Consider the following 23,519-nt stretch of genomic DNA (forward strand, 5'->3'; position numbering starts at 1 on the left):
GAACTTTCCAAACCCAACACCCAAAGAACAAATAATCCAATCAAGAAATGGGCAGAAGACATGAACAGACATTTTTCCAAAGAAGACATCCAAATGGCCAACAGACACATGAAAAAGTGCTCAACATCGCTCGGCATCAGGGAAATCCAAATCAAAACCTCAATGAGATACCACCTCACACCAGTCAGATTGGCTAAAATCAACAAGTCAGGAAACGACAGATATTGGCAGGGATGAGGAGAAAGGGGAACCCTCCTACTCTGTTGGTGGGAATGCAAGCTGGTGCAGTGACTCTGGAAAACAGTATGGAGATTCCTCAAAAAGTTGAAAATAGAGCTACCATATGATCCAGCAATTGCACTACTGGGTATTTACCCCAAAGATACAAATGTAGTGATCCGAAGGGGTACATGCACCCCAATGTTTATAGCAGCAATGTCCACAATAGCCAAACTATGGAAAGAGCCAAGATGTCCATCAACAGATGAATGGATAAAGAAGATGTGGTATATATATATACAATGGAATATTATGCAGCCATCAAAAGGAATGAAATCTTGCCATTTGCAATGATGTGGATGGAACTGGAGGGTATTATGCTGAGCGAAATAAGTCAATGAGAGAAAGACATGTATCATATGACCTCACTGATATGAGGAATTCTTAATTTCAGGAAACAAACTGAGGGTTGCTGGAGTGGTGGGGGGTGGGAGAGATGGGGTGGCTGGGTGATAGACATTGGGGAGGGTATGTGCCATGGTGAGCACTGTGAATTGTGTAAGACTGTTGAATCACAGACCTCTGAAACAAATAATACATTATATGTTAAAAAAAAAAGTAGAAAGGCAAAAATGAAGGGGGGGAATCGGAGGGGGAGACAAATCATGAGAGACTATGGACTCAGAAACTTACTGAGGGTTCTAGAGGGGAGGGGGGTGGGGGGATGGGTTAACCTGGTGATGGGTATTAAAGAGGGCATGTATTGAATGGAGTATTGGGTGTTATACGCCAACAATGAATCATGGAACACTCCATCAAAAACTAATGACGTAATGTATGGTGATTAACATAACAATAAAATTTTTTTTTAAAGTAGAAATTTCAGAAATAGATCCAAATAAATAAAGGAATTTAGTATATGAAAAATGAGAGAGTCTCTCTCTGCTTGGGGACCATCAGAGACAAAGCCAGCTAGCATCCAAAACACACAACTTATTCTCATGCTTTGTGTGTTTGGAAGGAGAAAGCACAATGGGAAACATGTCTACACATTACCTCTCAGCAAATATTACCATGGAAAAAAGTGATGGGAAAAAAGTCATGACAAGGAAATCTGGAAGCAAAGTAATAGAGCTCAAAACAGAATTCAATTTTTTTTCCAATAGGTATTTGGTAAAGTCTGAGTACTAATAGATTAGTTTTTAAAGGAAAAGTGATTTCATAGGATCATGTCATCTTGAAGCTGAAGACTTTAAAGATGTATTCATTTATTTCCTCCTTCCCTCCTTCAACAGTGGATGTTTGAGATATGCTAAATGGCCTTTATAGACTAATCTATAGATAAGTGACTTTTCTCTTTGACCTCCTTCATGGTATATTTCTCTGCAACATCCTTTGGGCTCTAATCGGTTTTACTAAATTCCAAAGAATTCCCCACTGATCAGTAAAGCTTCTTCTTAGAAGTGGACTAAAGCTGATTAACTTCAACTTCTACTGGATACCATATAAGAGACTCTTTACAGAAGGAGACAAAGTGTGAATCCAGGTTTTTTTTTTGCATTCATTTCTAATTGTTCCAGGGGTTCAAACGAAGCCTCAATGACTAGCTGTAACACAAGTACTTCATCTGGGAAGCTTGAAGGACTGGAAAGCCCCTGAGCTCCTTCTACTCTCAGTTCAAGTACAGTATTCTGGGCCTGGCAGCTGAGAAGCAGCAGGTGCATGCTGAGAAATAGCTGGCCACAATTGTGGAATGTTTCAGTGGTACTTTGCCTGTCCAAGGGAACCTATTTTTGTTTCATATTCATGCCCTGGTAGCAGAGTTCAAACTTATTTTGGGTTTGCTGATGACCATACTATCAAGAGGATATCAGTGCATGAAGCCAAGAAGCCACCATCTGTGCTGTGTTTCTATCTCAAGAATTATTTAGAAGGCTGATTATTCAGTTGCCTGGGCCTCTTGACCTTCTAGTATTACACTAAGAAAGACAACTAACACTTTCTTGAAAGTCACTTCACTTTTAATAACCCACAGAATTCCCTCAATATATGGTAAGGGTGAAAGGACTGATCACATTCCACCAGTAAGTACTGACACCAAAATGCTCTCCATATGGTAGGGACACCATGAATGATCATTTATGGTGAGCAGAAATTAGCTCTCCACAGTGGTGTGCTAGTCAATAATTAACAGCTGGCTCTACAAGGAAAAAATACCTGATTTGTAGCATTCGCTGATTTCCATAGCTGAATAGTAAGAACAGCTTGATAAGCTCAAAAACTTAGATGAGATGGAAAAATTCCGCAAAAGGCAAAAGTGACTAAAACTGAGTCATAAAGTTTTAGTTTTGAACTAAAAACTCTTCTCCAGAGAAAGAAGAAACCCTGAGAAATTTATATCTAATAAAAAAATTGAATTCACAATTAAATCTTCTCATGAGAAAACTTACAAGTCCAGATAGCTCCCCTAGAGAAGCCTATCACTTTATACGCAACTAATGAGTCACTGAGCACTACACTAAAAACTGATGATGTACTATATGTTGGCTCATTGAATTTAAATTAAAATAATTACCCCAAAGATACAGATGTAGTGAAAAGAAGGGGCACATGCACCCCAGTATTCATAGCAGCAATGTCCACAATAGCAAAACTGTGGAGGGAGATGAGATGTCCTTGAACAAGTGAACGGATAAAGAAGATGTGGTTCATATATACGATAGAATATTACTCAGCCATCAGAAAGGATGAATACCTACCATTTGCATCAATGCTAAGCATCGGCCTACAACTTATTGGTCCCTGGAAGAAATGCTTTTTTCTTTCTTTCAGGGGAGATGAGGAAAGTTAGAGAGTGGGAACCAGACGGCAAAAGGAGATTGGGGATTTTCGGGGATTTTGAAGCTTAAAATGAATTGTGTGAAGGAAAGGGGTTTTGTTATGTTATGCTTTCCTTTTGACACACTGTCTCTATTTTTATAAAGGTGGTATGTGGAAACCTTCTAGAAGGGGTTATTTAGGACTCAAAGAAATAGGTGATGGCCCAAAACACATCTATACAAATTTGTGCCATATCTCATTGCCATGGGTTTCTCGGTTCTGAGAAAGGACTCATACTAGCTCAGGGATCTGAGGAAATATCTCACATTCACCAAAGTCAAGAGTGAAGAATCCTTAAGTCATCATCATAATAAATCACCCAAATCACAAACCACAAACATTTTTTTTTCTAAAAAGCAGGAAATGGAGCATCTACACCAGGAAACACAACAAGAAAGAAAACAGAAACTCCCCGAAAGAAACCAAGCGTGAACTGCCATGTGCAATGAAATAAATCTTGCCAGATGACCCCACATACTCATACAGCCTCACAATTCGAGTTTTCATAGTAAAACACAAAATGGAACTGACCCTGAAATGTGGCCAACAACTTCAGCCTTTCCTCCCCACCACCCGCAGGAAGATCCTGAAACAGATGCTGTGAAATTCAGCCTGATCTTCACCCCATATGCTGGTTCTCAAGAGGGAGCAACAGGGAGATTTTCCTCTTCTCATGAACACATCCTCAGGTGGGAAACTTTGCCCCATGTCTTCCCTCCAGCAAGGCTACTAAATTTAGTTCTGCTGGGAAATTATCATGTGGTTTCATTCATATGTGGAACATAAGGAATAGCAAGGAGGACCACAGAGGAAGGGAGGGAAAATTGAAAGGGAAGAAATCAGAGAGGGAGACAAATCATGAGAGAATCTGGGATACGGGAACCAAACTGAGGGTTAGAGAAGGGAGAGGGATGTGGGGTGGGGTAACTGGGTGATGGGCATTAAGGAGGGCACATGTGGTGATGAGCACTGGGTGTTACATGCAACTAATGAATCGTTGAACACGCCATCAAAAACTAATGATGTACTGTATATTGGCTAACAGAACATAATAAAAAAAAGTTGAAAAAAAAGAGAAGCATATTAAATAGGTAAGGAGGAAATAATACCAACCTTGGACAGAGTCCCTTGAAAAATAGAGGGGGGAGCTTTTCCCAGTTTATTGTTTGAGGCCACCATTTTCCTGTCACCAAGATTAGAAGAAGACATGAGAAAATAAAACTAACTATGGATTGATATACTGTATAAATGAAGACGGGAGAAAAACTCTTAACAAAATAGTGGCAAGTCAAATCCAGCAATATATAAAAATCATAATACATAATGACCAAGTATTTTTTTTTTAAAGATTTTATTTATTTATTTGAGACAGAGAGAATGAGAGAGACAGAGAGCACATGACGGGGGGAGGGTTAGAGGGAGAAGCAGGCTCCCCGCCAAGCAGGGAGCCCGATGCGGGACTCGATCCCGGGACTCCAGGATCATGACCTGAGCCGAAGGCAGTTGCTTAACCGACTGAGCCACCCAGGCGCCCCCATAATGACCAAGTATTAAAGGTTGGTTTAACATTAAAAATTTATATAATTCATCATATTAACCAAATAAAGGAAAAGAACTATCTGGTCACCTGAGGTTATACAGTAAAATTATCTGAAAAAATTCAGCACTTGTCCATTACATACATAAATGAAGGATAGGGGAGATTCTCCTCAATGTGATAAAACATCTAAGAAAAACCTGCAGCTAATATCAAACTTAAATGTTAAAAGACTGGACACCTTCCTAAGAGCAAAGAAAGCAAGGGTGCTCTCTGCTCATCACTTCTAGTCCACACTGTGCTGAAGTTTGTAGGTTGTGCAGTTAAGAAAAGAAAAAGAAGTAAACGACATATACATTGTAAAGGAAGAAGAAAAGCTGTCTTTATTTGCAGATCACATACATATAAAAATCTAAAATAATTTATGAAAGAAATACTCAAACTATGTGAATTTAGCCAAGCTAGAGGACACAGCGTCAATAAACTAGTCATTTGTACTTTTATAGACGAGTAACAAAATGTAAAAACAAATTCAGTACTATCTACAGTAACATACAAAAGCATGAAATGTTTCATAATAGATTAAAAAAATTATATGTGCAAGATCTGTCAACTGAAAACTACAAACTGAAAAACCAAAGATCTGCATGAATGGAGGCATCAATGATGTTCCTGGGCCAGAAGACGCAGTATTGTGAAGATGTCATTTCAACCCAGATTGAATATATTGATTCAGTATGGTCGTAATCAGAATTCTAGGAGGATATTTTTGTAGAAATTAGCAAGCTGAGATTCTAAGATTTAAATGGAAATGCAAAGGACTTAAAATAGCCGAAACAATTTGGAAAAGAAGAAGAGTGGAAGCATATGGTAAGCAGAATTCTAAGGTGGCCCCACAATTGCATCCCATGTGGTGCAGGCCTGTTTAATCCCCTCCCCTTGAGTGTGGGAGGGGACCTGTGAATGTGATGGGACGTCACCCCTGGTTGGGTTACATTATATGGCGTAGGTGAAGGGGTTCCCACCTATGGCTCCATCCAGGACTAAAGTAGCTTCGTGCTTGTGTGTGGAGTCCCAGACTAAATGTAAAACTGGTCCTCACCTTCAGAAACAGATACATCTTAACCACCTCACAGGTCAAGGGGTGTACACATTGATTGTGCGGTCAACCCTCTAGGTCAGACCCAGGAAGGAGGTCCACACAGGCCGTGAGGCATACTTGTGTCTTTTTGAAGAGGAAATTCCAGGATTATTGTTGCCCAGGATATGGTATAGAAAAGTAGGTGGAGACTCTGGGTAGACCAGCCATTTGGCTGAGTGACTGCCTCACTCCATGTCAGGGGCAGAGGCTCGAGGTGGCTGGAGGACCTTCCAAAGTCGACATCTCAGACTTTAATGTGGATATGAGTGACCCCAGGATCTTATTAAAAATGCAGAATCAGAACATATCAGGACAGGACCTGGCATTCCACACATCTAACAAGCTCTCAGGTGACATGGGAGCTGCTGATCCTTGGGACTGCATTTTGAGTTGTGATGCTGTAAAGTTTGGCACCCGGGTCTGAGGGCAGGTAATATTGATACTCAGTACATTTGAAGTCTGTAGTGGAATGAATAAACCAAAGTTGTGAGTAATTTCAAATTACTCATTGCACTAATGATAGTTAACATTAAGCTAACAGTGTTTTTTTTTTCCTTCTTGTGCATTTATCAACTGAGTGAAAATAGTTGACCCAAAAGCAGGATAAATAACTGGAGACCCCAATCCAGGATTGAAACTATGTGTGTAATCTATGGTTGCCTCTTGTAATCATCTTTCAATATGCTTTATGAAACGAGAAATGTTCATAACATCTTAGGTTTTAAGGGTGAAGCATACTACACTTTTCATACTACAATTACCCATATCATAACTGACATACTTGGAAAAGAACTTCGGAACCCTTCTGATTACTAGCTTGTGCTGGGAGTTTTATGAAAAGAGGCATTAAAATATTTACTACTTTTATTAATAAAATGCGGGGGTATGGATGACTTACAAGATAAAATTGTTTCTGCTTAATATTCATCTGCATTTTATCGCTCTGTAGCATTTATTATAAGACGTAACTCCGCAGAGACTTTGATCTCTCTCTCTGGGCTAGTTGCCTTCTCCATGCCACATTTATTGACTATGTACACAAGCATTTGCGTTTTCTTTATAATTCTATCCTGAAGGTTAAGACCCTGGACCATCCGTTTCTTTATTTTATCTGAACTTCTGTCACCATTAGTTTGAAGAAAAGAGAAAAAATTGAGTACTGTACTCTCTTTGGTTGGTTATGTTGCTGATGGGTCAAAACAAACCTTGGGAACCCAGATGAACATGTAAGTTATTCCAGGAGAATTAGGATTCTTCCTTTGTGTTTCATACACTCTGCTTTCAATGCAGGCAAAGCCCCTGCTTAGGCTATATAAATTAATACATTTGCAGGAAATGTGACTTCGGGACATTTTACATAGCAGTGATTTTAATGCTGTTAGTGGTGAAATGGAAACTTGAGAATGTGAAGATTAATTTAAACCACATGATGGGTTCAAGGAAAATACACTACAGTTTCTTGAATGTGTGCTGACTCTGTAGAGTGGGGAATGGGATCCAAAAAACCACCAGTGAACTTTTAAACCCTCTTGAGAGGATTCAAACCAACACAATTAGCCCTCAAAGGGAGCTGTTCCAAATGACAGACAGATCATTTCTCTCTCCCTCAGAAACAGATCCCTTTGCCTAAGAGAACGCAGTAGGGAGACCAAGGAAGGAAGAAGGACCCCACGCATTACCACCAATGGAGTGAAGTTAGAAATCCCTTTCCAGTCATTCGCTGGTTTACTGATTCTTCTTTCACTCTAGATTACAGTTCTGCTGGGTTTTTTGAACAATGGATAACCAACGCATTGTATATCGTGAATTTGAAATAAAGGATTTCTTTTCCCTTCCAGTTTGTGGTAGCGGTCTTCTGGATCATTTATGCCTATGACAGAGAGATGATTTACCCGAAGTTGCTTGATAATTTTATCCCAGGGTGGCTGAATCACGGAATGGTAAGTGGACTAAAACAAATAATTTCCTTTCATTAAAAAAAAAAATCTATTAAAGAGCTATTTTCTAATTCGGGCTTTCCACAGAATGTACCTAACTGGCTGTGCAATGAGGGGGATTATGAGAGATTGTAATTAGAGGAGAATACCGAATGTCAATAAAAACATCTTCCCATGAAACTGAGTCACTATTAAAACTATGTAGTAGATGAATCCACAGTTTACAAGGTGTCGGTGTTGTTGGATAATACAACTAGCTCATTGTATGGATGAATTTAATTTCTGTGCCATTCAAAGACTTGTCCCCTACTGGAGCCTAAGGACCTAGTCCCACCTGTACAAACTATTGAGGCTCCATTGTTCCTCCATCTCACGTCAGGATATTGTGTTGGAAGTAACTACAGCACTGGGAGAATTGGCCCCAGAGGAGCAGCAAGACTGTTATTTTCCCTGGGAGATCTGCTGCAGGCATTGGAAGTGTCCTTGGCAGGGGGTGCCCATTGGAGGGCATTTGCCTGGGGCGCCCAGCTCTTTCCCTTCTTCTCAGTCTGATTCCTTCTGATGCTCTAGCCATGGTGTTGCCTTCCCATGTTTCAAATCAAATATTTTGGATGGTTTGCCTGTCACCTCACAAGACTTAAAGATATATTTTCTGCAGAGAAATTTTGAATTGTCTTCCCTGTCCACTTCTGGAATTGAGCACTTTTGTTATTAACTAAGAAGCCTGCATTTTTTTGGTTACAGCAATTTTTAGAATACATCACTGGGGGCTCCCCATGAAAGGGGTAACCCATCAGAGAAATTATAGGGGCACGAAGAGCTAGACCTCACACATCATATGTCCAAAATAAGTTTCCTTTCTACCCCCAATTTTGGTATATTTTGAGAAAAGTGGTGTGTACTAACAAACAAACATTACTGTACTGAGGGGCTTTGATTAATTCTTTCCTAAGCCAACACATCAAAAGTGGCACGGCTCAAACAACTGGCATTTTCTTTGAGTCCAGTTAGAGCCACGCTGTTGAAGGATTAACATGGCACCTCTGGTCTAGTTCCAGACAAATAAGCTGGGTCTTGTCAGATTCATTTTACCATCTTTGGGGCTTGATGTGGCTACTCTGTGCCTCTCCAACTTTTGACTTATCTTGAACGTGAAAAGCCTTTGCATAACCCTGTGTCCGCAATCTTCTACCCTCAATGCCCTTCCCATTCTTTACCGGGGAACCCCTGCTCACCCTACTAGCTTCTGTAACATCTCTCAGAAGTCATGGAACACTACACCAAAAACTAATGATGTAATGTATGGTGATTAACATAACATAATAAAAAATTAATTAATTAATTAATTTTTTTTTAAAAAGAAGTCTCTCTTCACCCCCACAGGCCAGGTTAGCTCTCCTGTCAGGCTCGCAAAGCACCTTCAAATCTCCGTCAGACATGTGTGTATCCCTCACACAAGTGTTACTTCCTAGGGCAAACAGCAGACTTCCAGCCCCGAGCAGTCCGCCCACCCACCTGGCATGTAGTGGGATCAATGCCTATTTGTTAGATTGATGCATGAATTCAGTATACAGTCGTCCCCCCACTCCCCGCCTTATCTGAGAGGGATCTGTTCCAAAATCCCCAGTGGATGCCTGAAACCGAGGACAGTACCATACTGTGTTTTTTCCTGTACATACATACCTATGATAAAGTTTAGCTTATAAATTAGGCCCAGTAAGAAATTAACAACAAGAGGAGGGCCTTCACTGGGAACCAGTGGTCGCATCATGCACTCTAGGAATACAGACCTTAACTGGCCTGTCGTCGACATCCCTCAAATGCACAACATTACCCTTAGGCCAGAGAATAAATCACAACCTTAGCAGATGTAGGTGCTACTTAACGTTTCAAACGAATGGTTTCTAAGTACTGATGAAGCCATTAGAACGATAACTTGACTCTTAAGAATTTCCCCTGGATTCACTTTGATAGGATATAATTCTCACTCGTGGAGACAAACACTACTTAGAAATTCAAGGAGAATTTGAGTGACACAGATATTTCGGAAAGGGAAAAGATAAATGAATCAACATGTCAAATCCTCTAAGATAATAAGAGCTCAACAGAGTCTTTCTTAATGAACTTCGTCCATTAGTAGAGATGAATGACCATTTCTTTGGTTTTCTTCATGTTCCAGTTCGTGATTCCAGAATTACTAACAAAGAAGTTGCATATGGTGGCTGAGAAATATTTTGCAATATTAATTTGCATTACTCTAAATTTGTATATATGTGACTTTAAATAGGATGTTGATTCTTTAGATTGGCCGTTAAAATATGAACACTAACTGCTGGAATCATGAATAATATAATTTTTATAAAAATGTGAAAAACTATTTATGAAATACTAATAAATCAGATAAGCATTTTCAACTTTAAATTTTATTTGAAAGTTTAATAATTATCATTTGTATTTTAATTTTAATAAATGATTTTCAATATTTAATTTTAAAAGTATGAAAATAATTCAACTAAAACTTTTTACATTCACTTGAATGTTCATATTTTGATGAAAACATTCAAATTGTGTATACTTTGATTATAATTACATTTTATTTTTAATTAATGCCTTAGATTAATTCTATCAGTAGAGCTTAAATTTTTGGAAAATTTCCATTATAACAACATATTCAGTGAATTTGCTGAAATGAAGGCGAGAAAATAAAATTTTGGAATATTTATTTTGGAATATTTATATTTATATTATATTAAATAATATAATTTTATAATTTACAAATTTGTAATTTATAAATATATAAGCCTTTATTTTATTACTCATACAATCATATATTTTTTTATTTTGTTTTATAAAATATGTATCTAACAATGTAGGAGGATAGAACATATTTTATTTAATATTTTACTAGCTTATTTTTTAACTTTTAAGTATTTCTGCCCATGGATGGTTTATGGCCCTTTAGGCCTTTTGCTATTGCCTATCTAAATCTGGATAGCTACAAGAATTCCAAGAGAGAATGTACCCTGTTTTGTTTTTTGGGGTTTTTTTTTGACACACAGTTTGCTTTAAATATTTTTTGGGGGAAAGGACACCACACTTCTGCTCAATTAAAAGAAACATTTTTACAGTCTTGAGGTCTTTTATTTTCTTTACATTTATCATGCCATGAATTTATAGGGAATGGGTTCCAGCAGTTCGGGCTCCTTTCCATTGGTTCTCACAAAGTATGTTTCTCTGGGTGGGGCAGGCTGGCGCTTCAGTTGAACCCGAGTACCTTTCTCTTTGGCTTCCTTCTTTTTCTGATCATTTTCCTTCACACGCTTTAGGAAACTATCTCGGCTCTTTGAGTGTTTAATATGCTCAATGAGTACATTAATTCTCTTGGCAAGAATCTTGCCCTTAACTTGTTTGTTTACAACAATGCCAACAGCATGCTGAGTAACATTGTAGACGCTTCCAGTTTTGCCATGGTAACATTTGTGGGGCATTTCTTTTTGAACAGTGCCCATTCCCTTGATGTCCACAATATCCCCTTTCTTATAGATTCGCATGTATGTGGCCAAAAGAACAACTCCATGTTTTCTAAAAGGTCTAGAGAACATATAGCAGGTACCTCTCCTCTTTCCCTTTGTGTTGGTCATTTTGGCAAATTACTGGAAGATGGCGGTTCCGGCCGAAAGGCGAATGTACCCTGTTCTTATGTGTAGAATCACACTTACTGTTTGAAGAGTCTCAACATAATCTCCTGGGCTCCAGAGACCTGATGCGGTTTATAAGTCTGTCATGGCACCATTTCAGAAGACATCACCAAGTTAGTCTTGAATTTACAGCACTCATCTGCCCAGCACAAAATTAGACAGAAAACAGGCATGAAAGGAAACTTACAGGATTTTAAATTCACAGGACTTTCCTTTTGATTTACTCTACCCATAAGTTGGACGTGACTGTAACTAAAGGAAACTATCCTATTTCTTCCTTTCTATTGTTTACCTCTATTCTCTCAGCAAGCAATCTTAGAGAAGAGGAAATGGGTAAATAAATGAGTTGTTAACAGTAATACAACCTTGCTATGTAACTGCTAACTTCTTTCCAGGCTCTATTAAAATAGCACTTGCACACACACACTATTTTAGTTTATTATAATTAAAAATATAAACCTATAAAATATAATATATTTTACTGGAGTCACTTTAATATCCAAAAATCAAAAACTGCTCTATCCTTTCAGCCCTATTTATTTTTTGTATTTCCAGCAATCTGAACAGCACCTGACGCCCATTAGGCATTCACTAGGTGTTGGTCATTAAAAGGGTATTTACATGTTTGTTTTTGAAACTTGGAAGAATGTTGGGGTGCCTGGGTGGCTCAGTCGGTTAAGTGTCCCACTCTTGATTTCGGCTCAGGGTCCTGAGATTGAGCCCCGTGTGCTTAAGATTCTCTTTCTCCCTCTCCCTCTGCCCCTCCCACGCACATACCCCCACTTGTGCATGTTCATTTTCTCTCTAAAAAAAAAAAAAACTTGAAAGAATGCCATGTTTATATTTATATCCTCTACCACCTTTCTATCCTCAGTCCACTGATAATAAGACAAGAGAAAACTAGAGATATCAGCAAAATGAATCACTTTGCAAAACATAATGCTAATGGTCATGGATAGTTGTGGTTGGGGTCTGCATGGCTGCAACCTGTGGGAGCTGAGCTTTGATTCAATTCAATCTAGCAAACATTTATTTTCAATAAGACCTATGAAATGCAAAGCACCCTGCTAGGCACTGTGGGGTTATAGGATGAGAAAAATACTTGCACTTTTAAAGGATAGAAATGGCCTGTTGGAGGTGGAGGAAGGTGAGTAGGAAAACAATTCTACAAGCCAACAGAGTGGTCTCCCGTAGGCTGTGTTCACTCTGACAACGAGAAGCACTATTGTTATTCTGGCCTGTTTCTTGGCTGCAAAAATAGATCCCCGAACCTTTCTCTTCTGCTCATTATAAGTTTAAAGCACTGTCAATGGAGTAAGTATACATTAAAAGCAATAAATAAATAAATATTTAAACTCTAGAAAGATTGCTGATTCTCAGCAATGCTATAACAGGAAAAACCAACAATGAGACAGTGTCTCTGCTTAGCGAAGACCTAATTAATGTTTATAAAATGCCTTGAGAATGCCAAGCACTGCAGAAGTTTGGATATTATTATTATTATCACAGATCTTTAAGCATACATGACCTAGATATTCTTATAATCACAGCAGTTGTTAATTCCCCATATAATTTATAAGGAGATAAAAAAATAAGCCCACCTCTCTTCATGCTTGATTTGTCAGTTGTTCTTGTTATATGTAACTGATCCTCAAGAGAACTTTAATTTAGGCAACTATTTATTCTGTTCAATATTATTTTGACATTTGGTAATTACTAAAGTTTTTGTACATCTGTCTTTCCCAGAAGAGAAGGCATTAAATACTGCTTGGATGATCATTGGTTTTGTAGGAACACAGAGTTGATGTTATTCTTCTGTTAAATAACACAACTTATGGAAAGTTTCCAGTTCTGGGCCACACAGACGATGCATTTCGTGATCTGTGGAGTCTGTGCCACCCTGATACTAGATATTTGACAAAATAAGCTGTTGGTCACGAGAAGGCTATCTTCTTTTTCATATGAAAAAAACTGACCTTTATTATTTTCCCAATATATTCTAAAGTAACTGGAAGATATCTGGAAATTTTCAAAAATAAAAGTAAGACTGGAACAGAGGTCAGAAATTTCTTGGAAACCACTTTCTAAGACTCCCAATGGACCTCCCAAAGAAAACAAATAAGACCCCAAAGACCCAGGAATGAGAAGGAGAGTTCCATCCACAGTGAGGCAGATACTTTCAGAGTTACTGCATACGATTCTCATTTCATTTTACAGATCATAGCATTCTCCGTGTGAATTTCCATTTGCTCAGTCTCACCTTCTCAGTAAGGCCCACTCTGAGCAGCCTATTAGGTATTGCCAGCTACCGCCATGTCCCCGGAGTCCCCTTACCCTGCTCTTTGTCCCCCTGGTGGTACTTAACCATCCTTGACATATCTGGTTTTACTTACATGCTGCATTTATGGCTTATTGTCCATCTCCTTCTGCTAGAATATAATTTTCATAAGGGCAGAGGTCTTTGTTTCAGTTACTCATCTATCCCAAGCACTTCAAACAGTGCCTCTACACAATGGAAATCAATGAGTATTTGTTGCATAGATGAGTGAATTTTACCAATATTCTACGTCCGTGTTTTCTCTTGTCCTTTTTTTTTCTACTCTCTTTTCCTTTTCGTAATAGTTGACAGAGAATGCAACCCCAAACCATTCACTTCTTTCCTAACTTGTATTTTACTTCACTCTTCAATCTCAGCTGCACTGCAATAAAATCTTACATACATGGCCTTCTATCCGCTCTGAGGGTCTTATTGGTTGGTACATACCAAATTGCTGCCACTGCCTGAGAAGGCCTGAAATGATGTCCAAAGAACACAGTGTGGTCCCTGGAACATCTGAGAGTTACAGGCCAAGTAAATAGAAATGCCTAGGTCAAATTTATTGGAAAGCATTTCCACATATTGATTATTTTATCTGATTATTAGTTCTTTTTTCTCTAGGGTAATAGACCATGGCTTTTTAAAGCAATTTTCTGACATCACAAATTCCACTGTAGAACTAATTTTCCATGTAAGGATAGAATTCAAGGCTAATACTATTTGGCTTACACTCTGCCCTTTTTCTTGCTACACTGAAGAGATGAGCAGGCCCAGCAGTAGTTTGAGTTCATCAAAAGGTCTATAAATTATATTCAGATATTTTGGGGTCAGCAAAACCCAAAATGTGGTTTATTCAAGTTCTTTTACCCCTAATCCTTAAATCCATAGATATTTCAAAGTAAACTTCATTCATATGTTTCCCATTCATGTGCCCTCAGTTCTTCGTAGCTGGGGGAGAGGTGGGGCCAGGCCCAAAGGTGTTGTCTCAGGAACTGGCTTCCTCCTTCATTACCACAAACAGATCATTCATTAGCCACAGACCCAGCTCCTTGGCAGAAGTCCATCACTATATCCTTTCCAGTTCCCTTTTAATTGAAGCTCCAACCTCAGCAAGCATCAGTGATAGCTGCCAAAGAAAGTGAAGTGGAAAAACAAAGCTGCATTTTCTATCATAGAGGCACAGAATCCTAACATCTTAAAACTTGGGAAGTGTTTCTAAAGACCATCTGGTCCATACACCATGTGATACCTCAGTTCCCTGAACAATATCTTGCCAAATTCCCTTTCAGCCTTTACTTGAGCATCTCTAATGATGGAGCTTCAACAGTGGACCAGGACCATGGGGTTTTCAGCTGAAGGAAGATTCTCATAAGGAACTGAACCTTCTGTTTTTTCCTCCAGTTCAAATCCGCCCAGTCCATTCAACCATTCTGCAGGATTCAAATAACCACCTGTCTCTCCTCTTCATGTTCTCTTCCAGGGGGATCTCACTCTTCCCCATGACTTCAGTCTCTGTTATATGTGGGTCATTCCAAGTCTGTACTTCCTGGTCCAACTTCTAAAGGGCATCACACTCAGCATTTGACACAAGGACCTTGAGATGAACATACTGAAACAAATTCATCACATTAACCCCTCCCCTCATCTTGTTACTCCTCTCATGTTGCCACTTCAGTAATGGCAGAAGCATCTAAAATCTCCTCTTTCTACCACATTCCTCACAGTTAGTTGACAAGTCCTACTAGATGTACCTCCAAAGTAGCTCCCAAACCTGCCCCAGCCTCCTCCACCATCCCGGCTTTAGTTCAAGGCTTCATCATCAGCCAACTGAACTGAGGCAACAGGCTCTCTCTTATCTCCCCACCTCCCCACTCCCTCCTCACCAGAACTTTCTCCACACTGCTGCCTCAGTTACCTTTCTAGAAGACCTGAAGTTCTGATGGCTCCTTGCTCCATCCCTTTCTCAGACACCACCTGTGAGTGAAGCGGTCCTGAGTCTCCGAGGTATCTGAGTGGGTCGCTTCTCCCTGCACTCAGAACACTTTGTCCCGACACCTAGGATTTCACTTATCACATTGTTTGATTAGTATTATTTGGTTATTCCCCCAATGGGCTATAAGGCCATAAAGGGCAGAAAATGTTGTTCTTGTTGTTTTCTTTCATCTTTTCCTCCAGAACCTAGCATAGTCTCTGGCATTCCTGCACACTCTGTAAATGTTTATTGAGAAAATGTCATACAGGCCTTTTAGCATCATGCTCAGTCTCCCCTGATGAGGCTTCAGCTTGTCTAGATTCGTTTTTACAGTTCCATATGATTGGGCAAGAGTAACAACAGAGTGGTTTAGCCAGCGTCTTATCTTAATAGCGTTGTCCGAGCTCCATTAACTCTTTTTGGCAGTTCATTATACCATATACTGAAACTTGCACATCATGTTTATCTGACCAGTGTGTGGTTTAGCTAAGATTCAAAGTTGTTATTATTTTGTTCTTTTGTATACAAAATGTAGGATCCTTAGGTGTATTCTTAGTGAATTCCATCTTGTTAAACTCAATTTGAATACAGCATGGGCTCTGGGGAAGCCACAGTACACAGAAAGATTTTAAGGGTCATTAAATGGATCTACTGGAATTTAATAAAATGATTGATCTATAAAACTAATTTGAATTGAGGTGCCTGATTTGAAGCTTCTTTGGAGGCTCCCGCTGTGAGTAAAGTCAGTAACAAAATAACTGATTTTTCAAAGCAGTAAATTTTGACCACCTTGTAACCATGTGGGGAGAGGAGAGTTGGTTCCTAAGGTCAAGACAGGTATTTAGATAAAAATGACCTATGTGGTAGCAGAAGGGAAGAGCGGGGCAGCGGTATTGGCCTCTGAAGATTATCACCATATCCAGGGATGGAGAAATAGGAAATTAATGCAATACGTATATTGGAGAGAGAGTTCTCAGACAAGGGATCTGGTGAGGAAAAGGGTTATAAGATGATACTGGCAACAGGTGGATGGTAGCTTGGGGACAGAACTCACCTGTGAAGAGTAGGTGTTGCTGTTTCCCAGTTTGACTGGATTCTAGATATCTAGAGATCCTGAGGGGTCATCGTGTTGGTCACATTTAGATAAAGTGGGAAAAGAAACTTTCCTGGGAATCCAGAATCGTTGTCCCAAATCCTTACATCCACACCAGATCATGAAGACAGCAAGAATCCTCATCTCATCTGCATGCTCCTTTATGTGAGTCATGTTAAAAAGTGAAGAAAGAACAGCAAGGAAAGACTGTGGCAACCCACCAGGAAATTTTCAACTCAAAATTTTTTCTTTTTTTTTTCTTTTTCTATTTGAATCTGAAGCTAAACTATCAAATTTGGCCCCAAACTGCCTGGTCCTTTAGGAATACTGGTTAACTTCCGTGATCCCATTTAAGGTTAAGATGGGGTTTCTCCGGGACCGAGTGTCCACTCAGCCCTGAGTTTCCTGTCAAAACCTTCTCTCTCCTCCCAGTCCACTCATGCATCAACTCTGCCTTACATCACAGAACTGACCATCCTCTCTGTACGAGCCTCTACCCCACATGTGCCTCTATGACAGCATCCATTGTCCTGTACTTGCAGTATGTTGTTGCATTTGTCTGGAACTGTTGAATTTGTTCTTCAACAGCAGGCTCATGCTCTTAGCTTCCTTGCACAGTCCCATCTTCTGGATCAGTGCCTGGCACATAGTAGGTCTCAGAAAATGTTTTTGAAAGGATGAATGAATAATGGTGGAGTGAATGCCTTTCTATCCTATTTCCTTACTCTCCCAGTCTGGTAACACCTCCTGAAAAGGAAATAAGATCATTTTCTCTAAGTGAACTGAAGCTGGCACATATGATCATCATTAACTTCTCTCTGTTTCCTACCCGAGCCCTTCAGTGACCCATTTTAGAACTTCACAGCATCCTTGTCAAGCTCACTGGCTTATAATTTTCAAAATCAATCTTCCCCTTTTCCAGAGCAGAACTGTATCTGCTGGCCTTCAAGTGTGCAGCATGAGAACTTGCCCAGGCTTGCACAGCTAGCCAGCCCCTACCTGGGGGTGGGATGCTGAGCTGACCGACCCCATCACACTTATCACACCCAGGGCCTCTCTTCTTGGAGCTTTGTTAACATCTAGTGAATAGATGCCTTTCACCATGAGTCGTCATTATATTTCACAAACATATCTCACCAAGACACTAATAAACATTCCTGGCATTTCTGATGATTTTCCTTTTCATCTAAGCAAGGGTGACTTTTTCCTATTGTTTTACCATATCCATATCCAGAGAATGAGCTTGCCCTTAATGATCTAATTGAGATACGTTTTAACCTAGTTGTAAGGATTAGCCCTGGTGGGTGGAAATGTTTCCCCTTAAGGCAACCCCTTTCATCCGTATCAAATATGTTCTTTCATGTGACCTGGTAATATATCAAATTATCTTATATGTCCAAGTGCTAGTCTTCACATGGCTACTGTCTATATGCGTTAGGATAAAAAGACTGATGTTAGTAAACATCCCTTTCTATGCTCTGCCCTGCTGCCACACACACAATAGAGGGTCTTTTTTGTTCCATGCTCTTTCTCACACCGGGTTAACCCCAAAAGGCACTCTGTGTCTATAGGCAGCTCTTCTAAGCGATAAAGACATGTGAGCCACCTCGAAGGGGCCACTGAACCAGATGACCTCTCGAGTTTTCTCTGGTTTTATCATTCTGTGGAAGGGGTTTAGTGTAAGTGATTTAAGAGGTTAGTCAGAATAGAATGCTCTGTTCAATGGTCTTTTTAAATTTCTCTCCTGAATTCCACAAGTGGGGAACTTACAGCTTCTTGCAGGAGCTCCTGAGATTGGCTATGGAAGTACATACCATGGTACCTGCCACATGATAGGCTCCATGAATAGAAGCCCCCTCAAAGAGGATAGGATAGGAATCTTATGGCAAAGATAAGATGAAATTCCCGTGTAGCTAATGATGTTCACCTATTAGCATATAGTAGGTAAGAAGCTAACGTCAAACTCTGTCTACAGCTTCAAGGAGAAATGCTCAGGTGGAAATCTTGTATTTTTAGCAACAGCACATTTGTATATACTCCTAACATAAAAAGTTAATGAAATTCCTTTAAAGTTTATGTAACGGGTACGATATTTATCCTTGGACATAGAATTCAAATCTCCCTTAATTTACTTTTAAGCATTTCTCCTCGCTTGCACCTATTGCAAAGCACTTTGCTTAAACTCAGAATTTGACTGCTAATATTCACACATATGGCAAATATGAACTAATCAGATCACAGCTATTTTGCCGCATTCCATGGTGTCTCATTTATTTGTTTAATTTGCAGCTATAGCAACTAGATTCCACCACTTTCGGCTTTTCCTCAGACCTACGGTCTGATCAGCTTGGTTGAAGTTTGGCACTCGGCAGCATGCTCAATTGAAGACATATGTGCAGACTCACTTACCACATTTTTTAACCTGATTTTCACACTGGGTAGATATTAATATTTGCATAAAAATATGAACAGCAACCTTCTGCAAGGATAGGAGGCCATTAAAAGATGTTGTGACCTTCTCTTCTGTAACATTTCAAATCTGAAAGTTTTCTTGGCATGCTTTTCAAAAGCCCATCTGACTTTGAAGCAGGCTGCCTCACCACAGAAGGCTCCCTCCAGCAATGACTAATGGGTTGACCTGGTGCCATGCGAGTGATGTTCCACGCATGCTGGTCTGCATAAGACAAGCATTTGGAAATGACCTTGAAAGGGAGTTTTGCCAAGTTCATGAAATATGGGCCTTCAAGGAGTTGCCATTTCACAAGCGATTTCCAGAAGGGTATCGACAGCATTGTCGAAACTTGGCTCCTTAATTTGGTGTTGCTTTACCAAGAGTGTTTAACACACACAAAGAATGATGCTCCCTCTTGGTTTTATGAGTTGCACTTTGTAACAAGTTGGAAAAATCAGGTAATGGTGAAAATTGGCATCCCAGTGTTGTTTCTCTTAAGTGTTTTTGTTTCAAACATTCGCTGGAGGAAAGGAGGATGCTCAAAGAGTCCAAATGTAAATAAGGACATGGGAGTTTAAAATGAAGGGTAAGCTGAGGGGCGCCTGGGTGGCTCAGTCAGTTAAGTGTCCAGGCACTTGATTTCGTCTCAGGTCATGATCTCAGGGTCGTGAGATCGAGCCCCGCATCGGGCTTCGTGCTCATTGGGGAGTCGCTTGAGATTCTCTCCCTCCCCCTCTCTGCCCCTCCCCACCCCCTCTAAAATAAATAAGTAAATCTTAAAAAAAAAAATGAAGGGTAAGCTGCAAATGGAAGTGAAGATAGTGTTAGTGGGTAAAGAAAACGTGGTAAGAAGAGGTACCCCTTTGTATGCCAATTAATATTAACTGCCCAGTTGATGTGATTCCTCATCAGCAGATTTAGGCTCTAGGAAGAGAACATTCCTTCATCTTGGTGGGCACACCCATGTAGTAGTCTATTGTCGTTGTTTAAAAATGTTCATCGACGCTGACATCAGATTTGCTATATGGCTTTCCATTTTAGTGACTGATATATTTCTTTTGGTGCGCAGTGTCTTTTTTTGATTGCACTCCTCATGCTGGTGAAGTTGGCTGACATTTCAGAATCTGGATAACGAAGCTGTGCTTTAACCTTATTTGGAAGTCAGAGATCAGGCTCCTAGATTCCTATGATTTGGAAAGGTCGCCCTCAGGTTCCCTTCCTGTGACTTCACCTCTGCAGGCATGGGTAGCAGAGACAGTCCAAGCTCAGGGTGGGCTCTTGGAAGAACAGTGGGGAACAAGTCGTATTTTCTTAATTCATTTTTAATTTATTAACTTTATTCCTCATTTGCTCTCAGGTCGCTCTCAGATTTTTTATACAGAATTAGATTAGATATTTCTTTAAAAAACAAAAACAAAAACAAAAAGATTCAGCCTCTCTAGAATCCTCTGATGAGACTTTTAAAGACCTCTGGCCATTCTTATTTTTCAAATGCTGATATTCCTCCCTAAGTAATCCTGGGAAACAAACATCTATAAGATCAGGGCAACAGACTGTCAACGGCAACTTCCCAGAACATTCCTTTTTTACTTCATCTGGGATTTTTTTCAATAAGTAATTTGATATTTCTGTAAGTTTAAACTGGAATCACTAAAGTGAAGGCATTTTTCCCTTATAAGCTCAAGCCTTCCAGACTCATCATTTTGTAGCGTTACATAAGTAAGCCATGCAGTTAAGCTAAAAGTCTAAATTACAGAATAAAGTTGTTGTAAAACTGTTCACATTTTATGCAGCAACTTACATTAAAACCTGTAACATATTTGCAAAACAGGTTTTGTATGCAACAATTTATATTGAAATCCAGCTTGGTGATTTTTCATTAGGTTTTGCTGAGGGTTATATGCTAAATTATTCACTTGTGAATTTTTTTCCCCCAATTGCTTGTGTGTGGTAAGTTTGCTTGAAAAGTTCTGACGTAGGAAACTCAGAAAGATGCCATTATCTTGCCCTATTTTCTTTATCTATCTGTATTTAGGTGATTTGCTTTAAATTGCAATACCAGAGCTTTTTTTTCACTTTTAAATGTTTTTATTAGAGAACACATTTTCCCAAATAATCCTCATCCCTAGTTTAGAGCCCCATCATACTAATATGACTGATTTTTAATGTATTTCCTAAAACACTTATCCACTGCTTAAATAAAGAAGGAATGAAAAAAGAGAGAGAGACTGAAGAAGGGTGAGAAAAAGAGGCAAATGCAGGAGAGAGCATCAACCGTAAGGAACACCAGCATTTCTGGTACTTAATATCATAGACCACAGCTCACAGGAACCAAGAGACAGAATGAAAAAAGAAGGCCCAGGCCAATGAGCTTCTGATACCCTGAGAATCCTTGTGTCCTTGCATCCCACTGACTTCGGCACTTAGCACTGCCTTTCTCTTCCTGATGATATTTTTCTTTTATATTTTCAGTAAACATTTTAGATACAAAGAAGTAGGGAGCTTATCATTATTCAATACCGTCAGGCAATATCTTCACCTTTAAACTATATTCACAGTCTCACCATCCTATTTTTTAGAATCATATGAGATTATTTATGTTTATGTGAACAGAATGTAAAGTATTTTCTTATTAAAAAAAAACCTTCATTCTGCATCCCTGCACAGCTCCTTCCAATTGAACAAGGAGTCTTCTTTACAAAGAAGGTCCCCAAGTAGGGACCTTCTCAACCTTTATTCTAGCATAATGGCACTTTGCCCTCTGCTTCCTTGTCTCATTGTTGTAAAATATCTGTCAAACATTGTCTGTGTACCTTTTTATATATTTAACTAGCACACATGGTTGAAAGAAATATGATCCTGTATTAGTCAGGGTTCTCCAGAGAAACAGAATCAGTAGGCTGTGTGTGTGTGTGTGTGTGTAAGCGTGCGTGCACGCTCTTGCATGGCTGTACATGCATATACGGAATTGGCTCACGTGATTATGGAGCCTGAGACGTCCTGAGATCTGCAGTCGACAAGCTGGAGACCCAGCAGAGCCGATGGTACGGTTTCAGTCCAGGTCCAAAAGCCTGAGAAGCAGGAAAGCTGATGGCAGAGATTCTAGTCCTAGTCTGAGTCCAGAGACAGGAGAAGACCCATGTCCCAGATTGAAGACAATCAGGTGGACAGAGTAGATTCTCCCTTCTTCATCCTGTGATTCTATATAGGCCGTCAGTGAATTGGATAACGCCCACCCCCATTGGGGAGGCCAATCTGCTTTACTCAGCCTACTGACTCAAGTGTTAATCTCACCCAGAAACACCCTCACAGACATAATGTCTAACCAAATACCTGGGTACCCTGTGGCCCAGTCGGGTAGACACATAAAATTGACTTTGACAGATCCCCATCAAAAACTCCTCTCTTCCTTTGAAAATCAACTCCATTTGTTAGAGGTCTGAATAATGCTGTTCTGTTTCCATTAAAGTTACACTAAGGTTGGTCAAGACTGGTTGGCCCAAGTCTCATGCTCAGAGGTTCTGATGGACTCTCTCTTGGATGGGACCCTTGCACCATCTGTATTCTTCGTAATGCTTCCCCACGTGGTTGGGGAAGCACAGCCAAGTTTGAGAATCCTTGCATTCATTGGTCCGTAGGCTTCCTTGGGGTTCAATGAAACTGGTTAATGAAAGAACACAGAGAGAAATCACCCTGGTGGTGCCTGGAGCTGAGCTAAGTGGAGGAGTGGAAAGGAGACAGACCCCAGCCAACGTACATAACCAGGCTGACTTAATCATTACAGGGCTGGTTACAAGGTGGCATCTCTGCCTCTTTTTCGACTGGGATAAAATACTGTTGCCATCCCAAGATTCTAGGGAAAAGAATCAATATTAACATTTCTTAAAAGATTAAAAGCATAATACATGTGTCAATTATCATTAATCCTTGAAAATATTTATGGAGTTAAATGGTCTGTAACTAATTAGAGGTGGCAGTTAACAGGGGATATGGGTTTCCTCTGAGTTATATGAAACAAAATATAAATCTTTTTATATAACTCTATTTCCTACAGAAAGGATTTTTGCTTATCAGTGGGATTTTTAAAGTTTTATTTTATTTTCTTGGATTTCATTCCTTTTCCACAAATTCTATAAGCAGAATTACAATGAGGTGAGTCACAGCCTTAACATTTTTTTGGAGCTTCTTCTGCCAATGCAGCTTGGAATACAGGGGATTTTTTTTTTTTAACTGTGTTTGGGAAACATGGGGAGGAGAGGGTGAAAGAAGGGAG

At 39.6% G+C, this 23,519-nt stretch overlaps 2 protein-coding genes across 7 annotated transcripts in view; one reads left to right on the forward strand and one right to left on the reverse strand.

Annotated features, from left to right (window-relative positions):
- The window catches only part of AIG1 (androgen induced 1), a 318,831-nt gene that overhangs the window by 153,265 nt on the left and 142,047 nt on the right, over positions 1–23,519 (forward strand). For all 6 annotated transcript variants that reach the window (XM_034990850.1, XM_034990847.1, XM_034990851.1 and 3 more), the window contains one exon: positions 7,616–7,717. In XM_034990850.1, coding sequence (XP_034846741.1) covers positions 7,616–7,717 — 102 coding nt within the window. The remainder of the gene's footprint in view (positions 1–7,615; positions 7,718–23,519) is intronic.
- LOC118000947 (60S ribosomal protein L21-like) lies at positions 10,873–11,355 on the reverse strand. Its single transcript, XM_034990853.1, has one exon. It carries the CDS (start codon positions 11,353–11,355, stop codon positions 10,873–10,875), a length of 483 nt encoding a protein of 160 aa, XP_034846744.1.

Source organism: Mirounga leonina, unplaced genomic scaffold (assembly GCF_011800145.1).
Source record: "Mirounga leonina isolate KUSES-001 unplaced genomic scaffold, KU_Mleo_1.0 Mir_53, whole genome shotgun sequence".
Taxonomy (NCBI): domain Eukaryota; kingdom Metazoa; phylum Chordata; class Mammalia; order Carnivora; family Phocidae; genus Mirounga; species Mirounga leonina.

Excerpts from the sequence above, each read along its gene's own strand:
- LOC118000947 (XM_034990853.1), bottom strand. The coding sequence starts at position 11,355 with ATGACCAACACAAAGGGAAAGAGGAGAGGTACCTGCTATATGTTCTCT.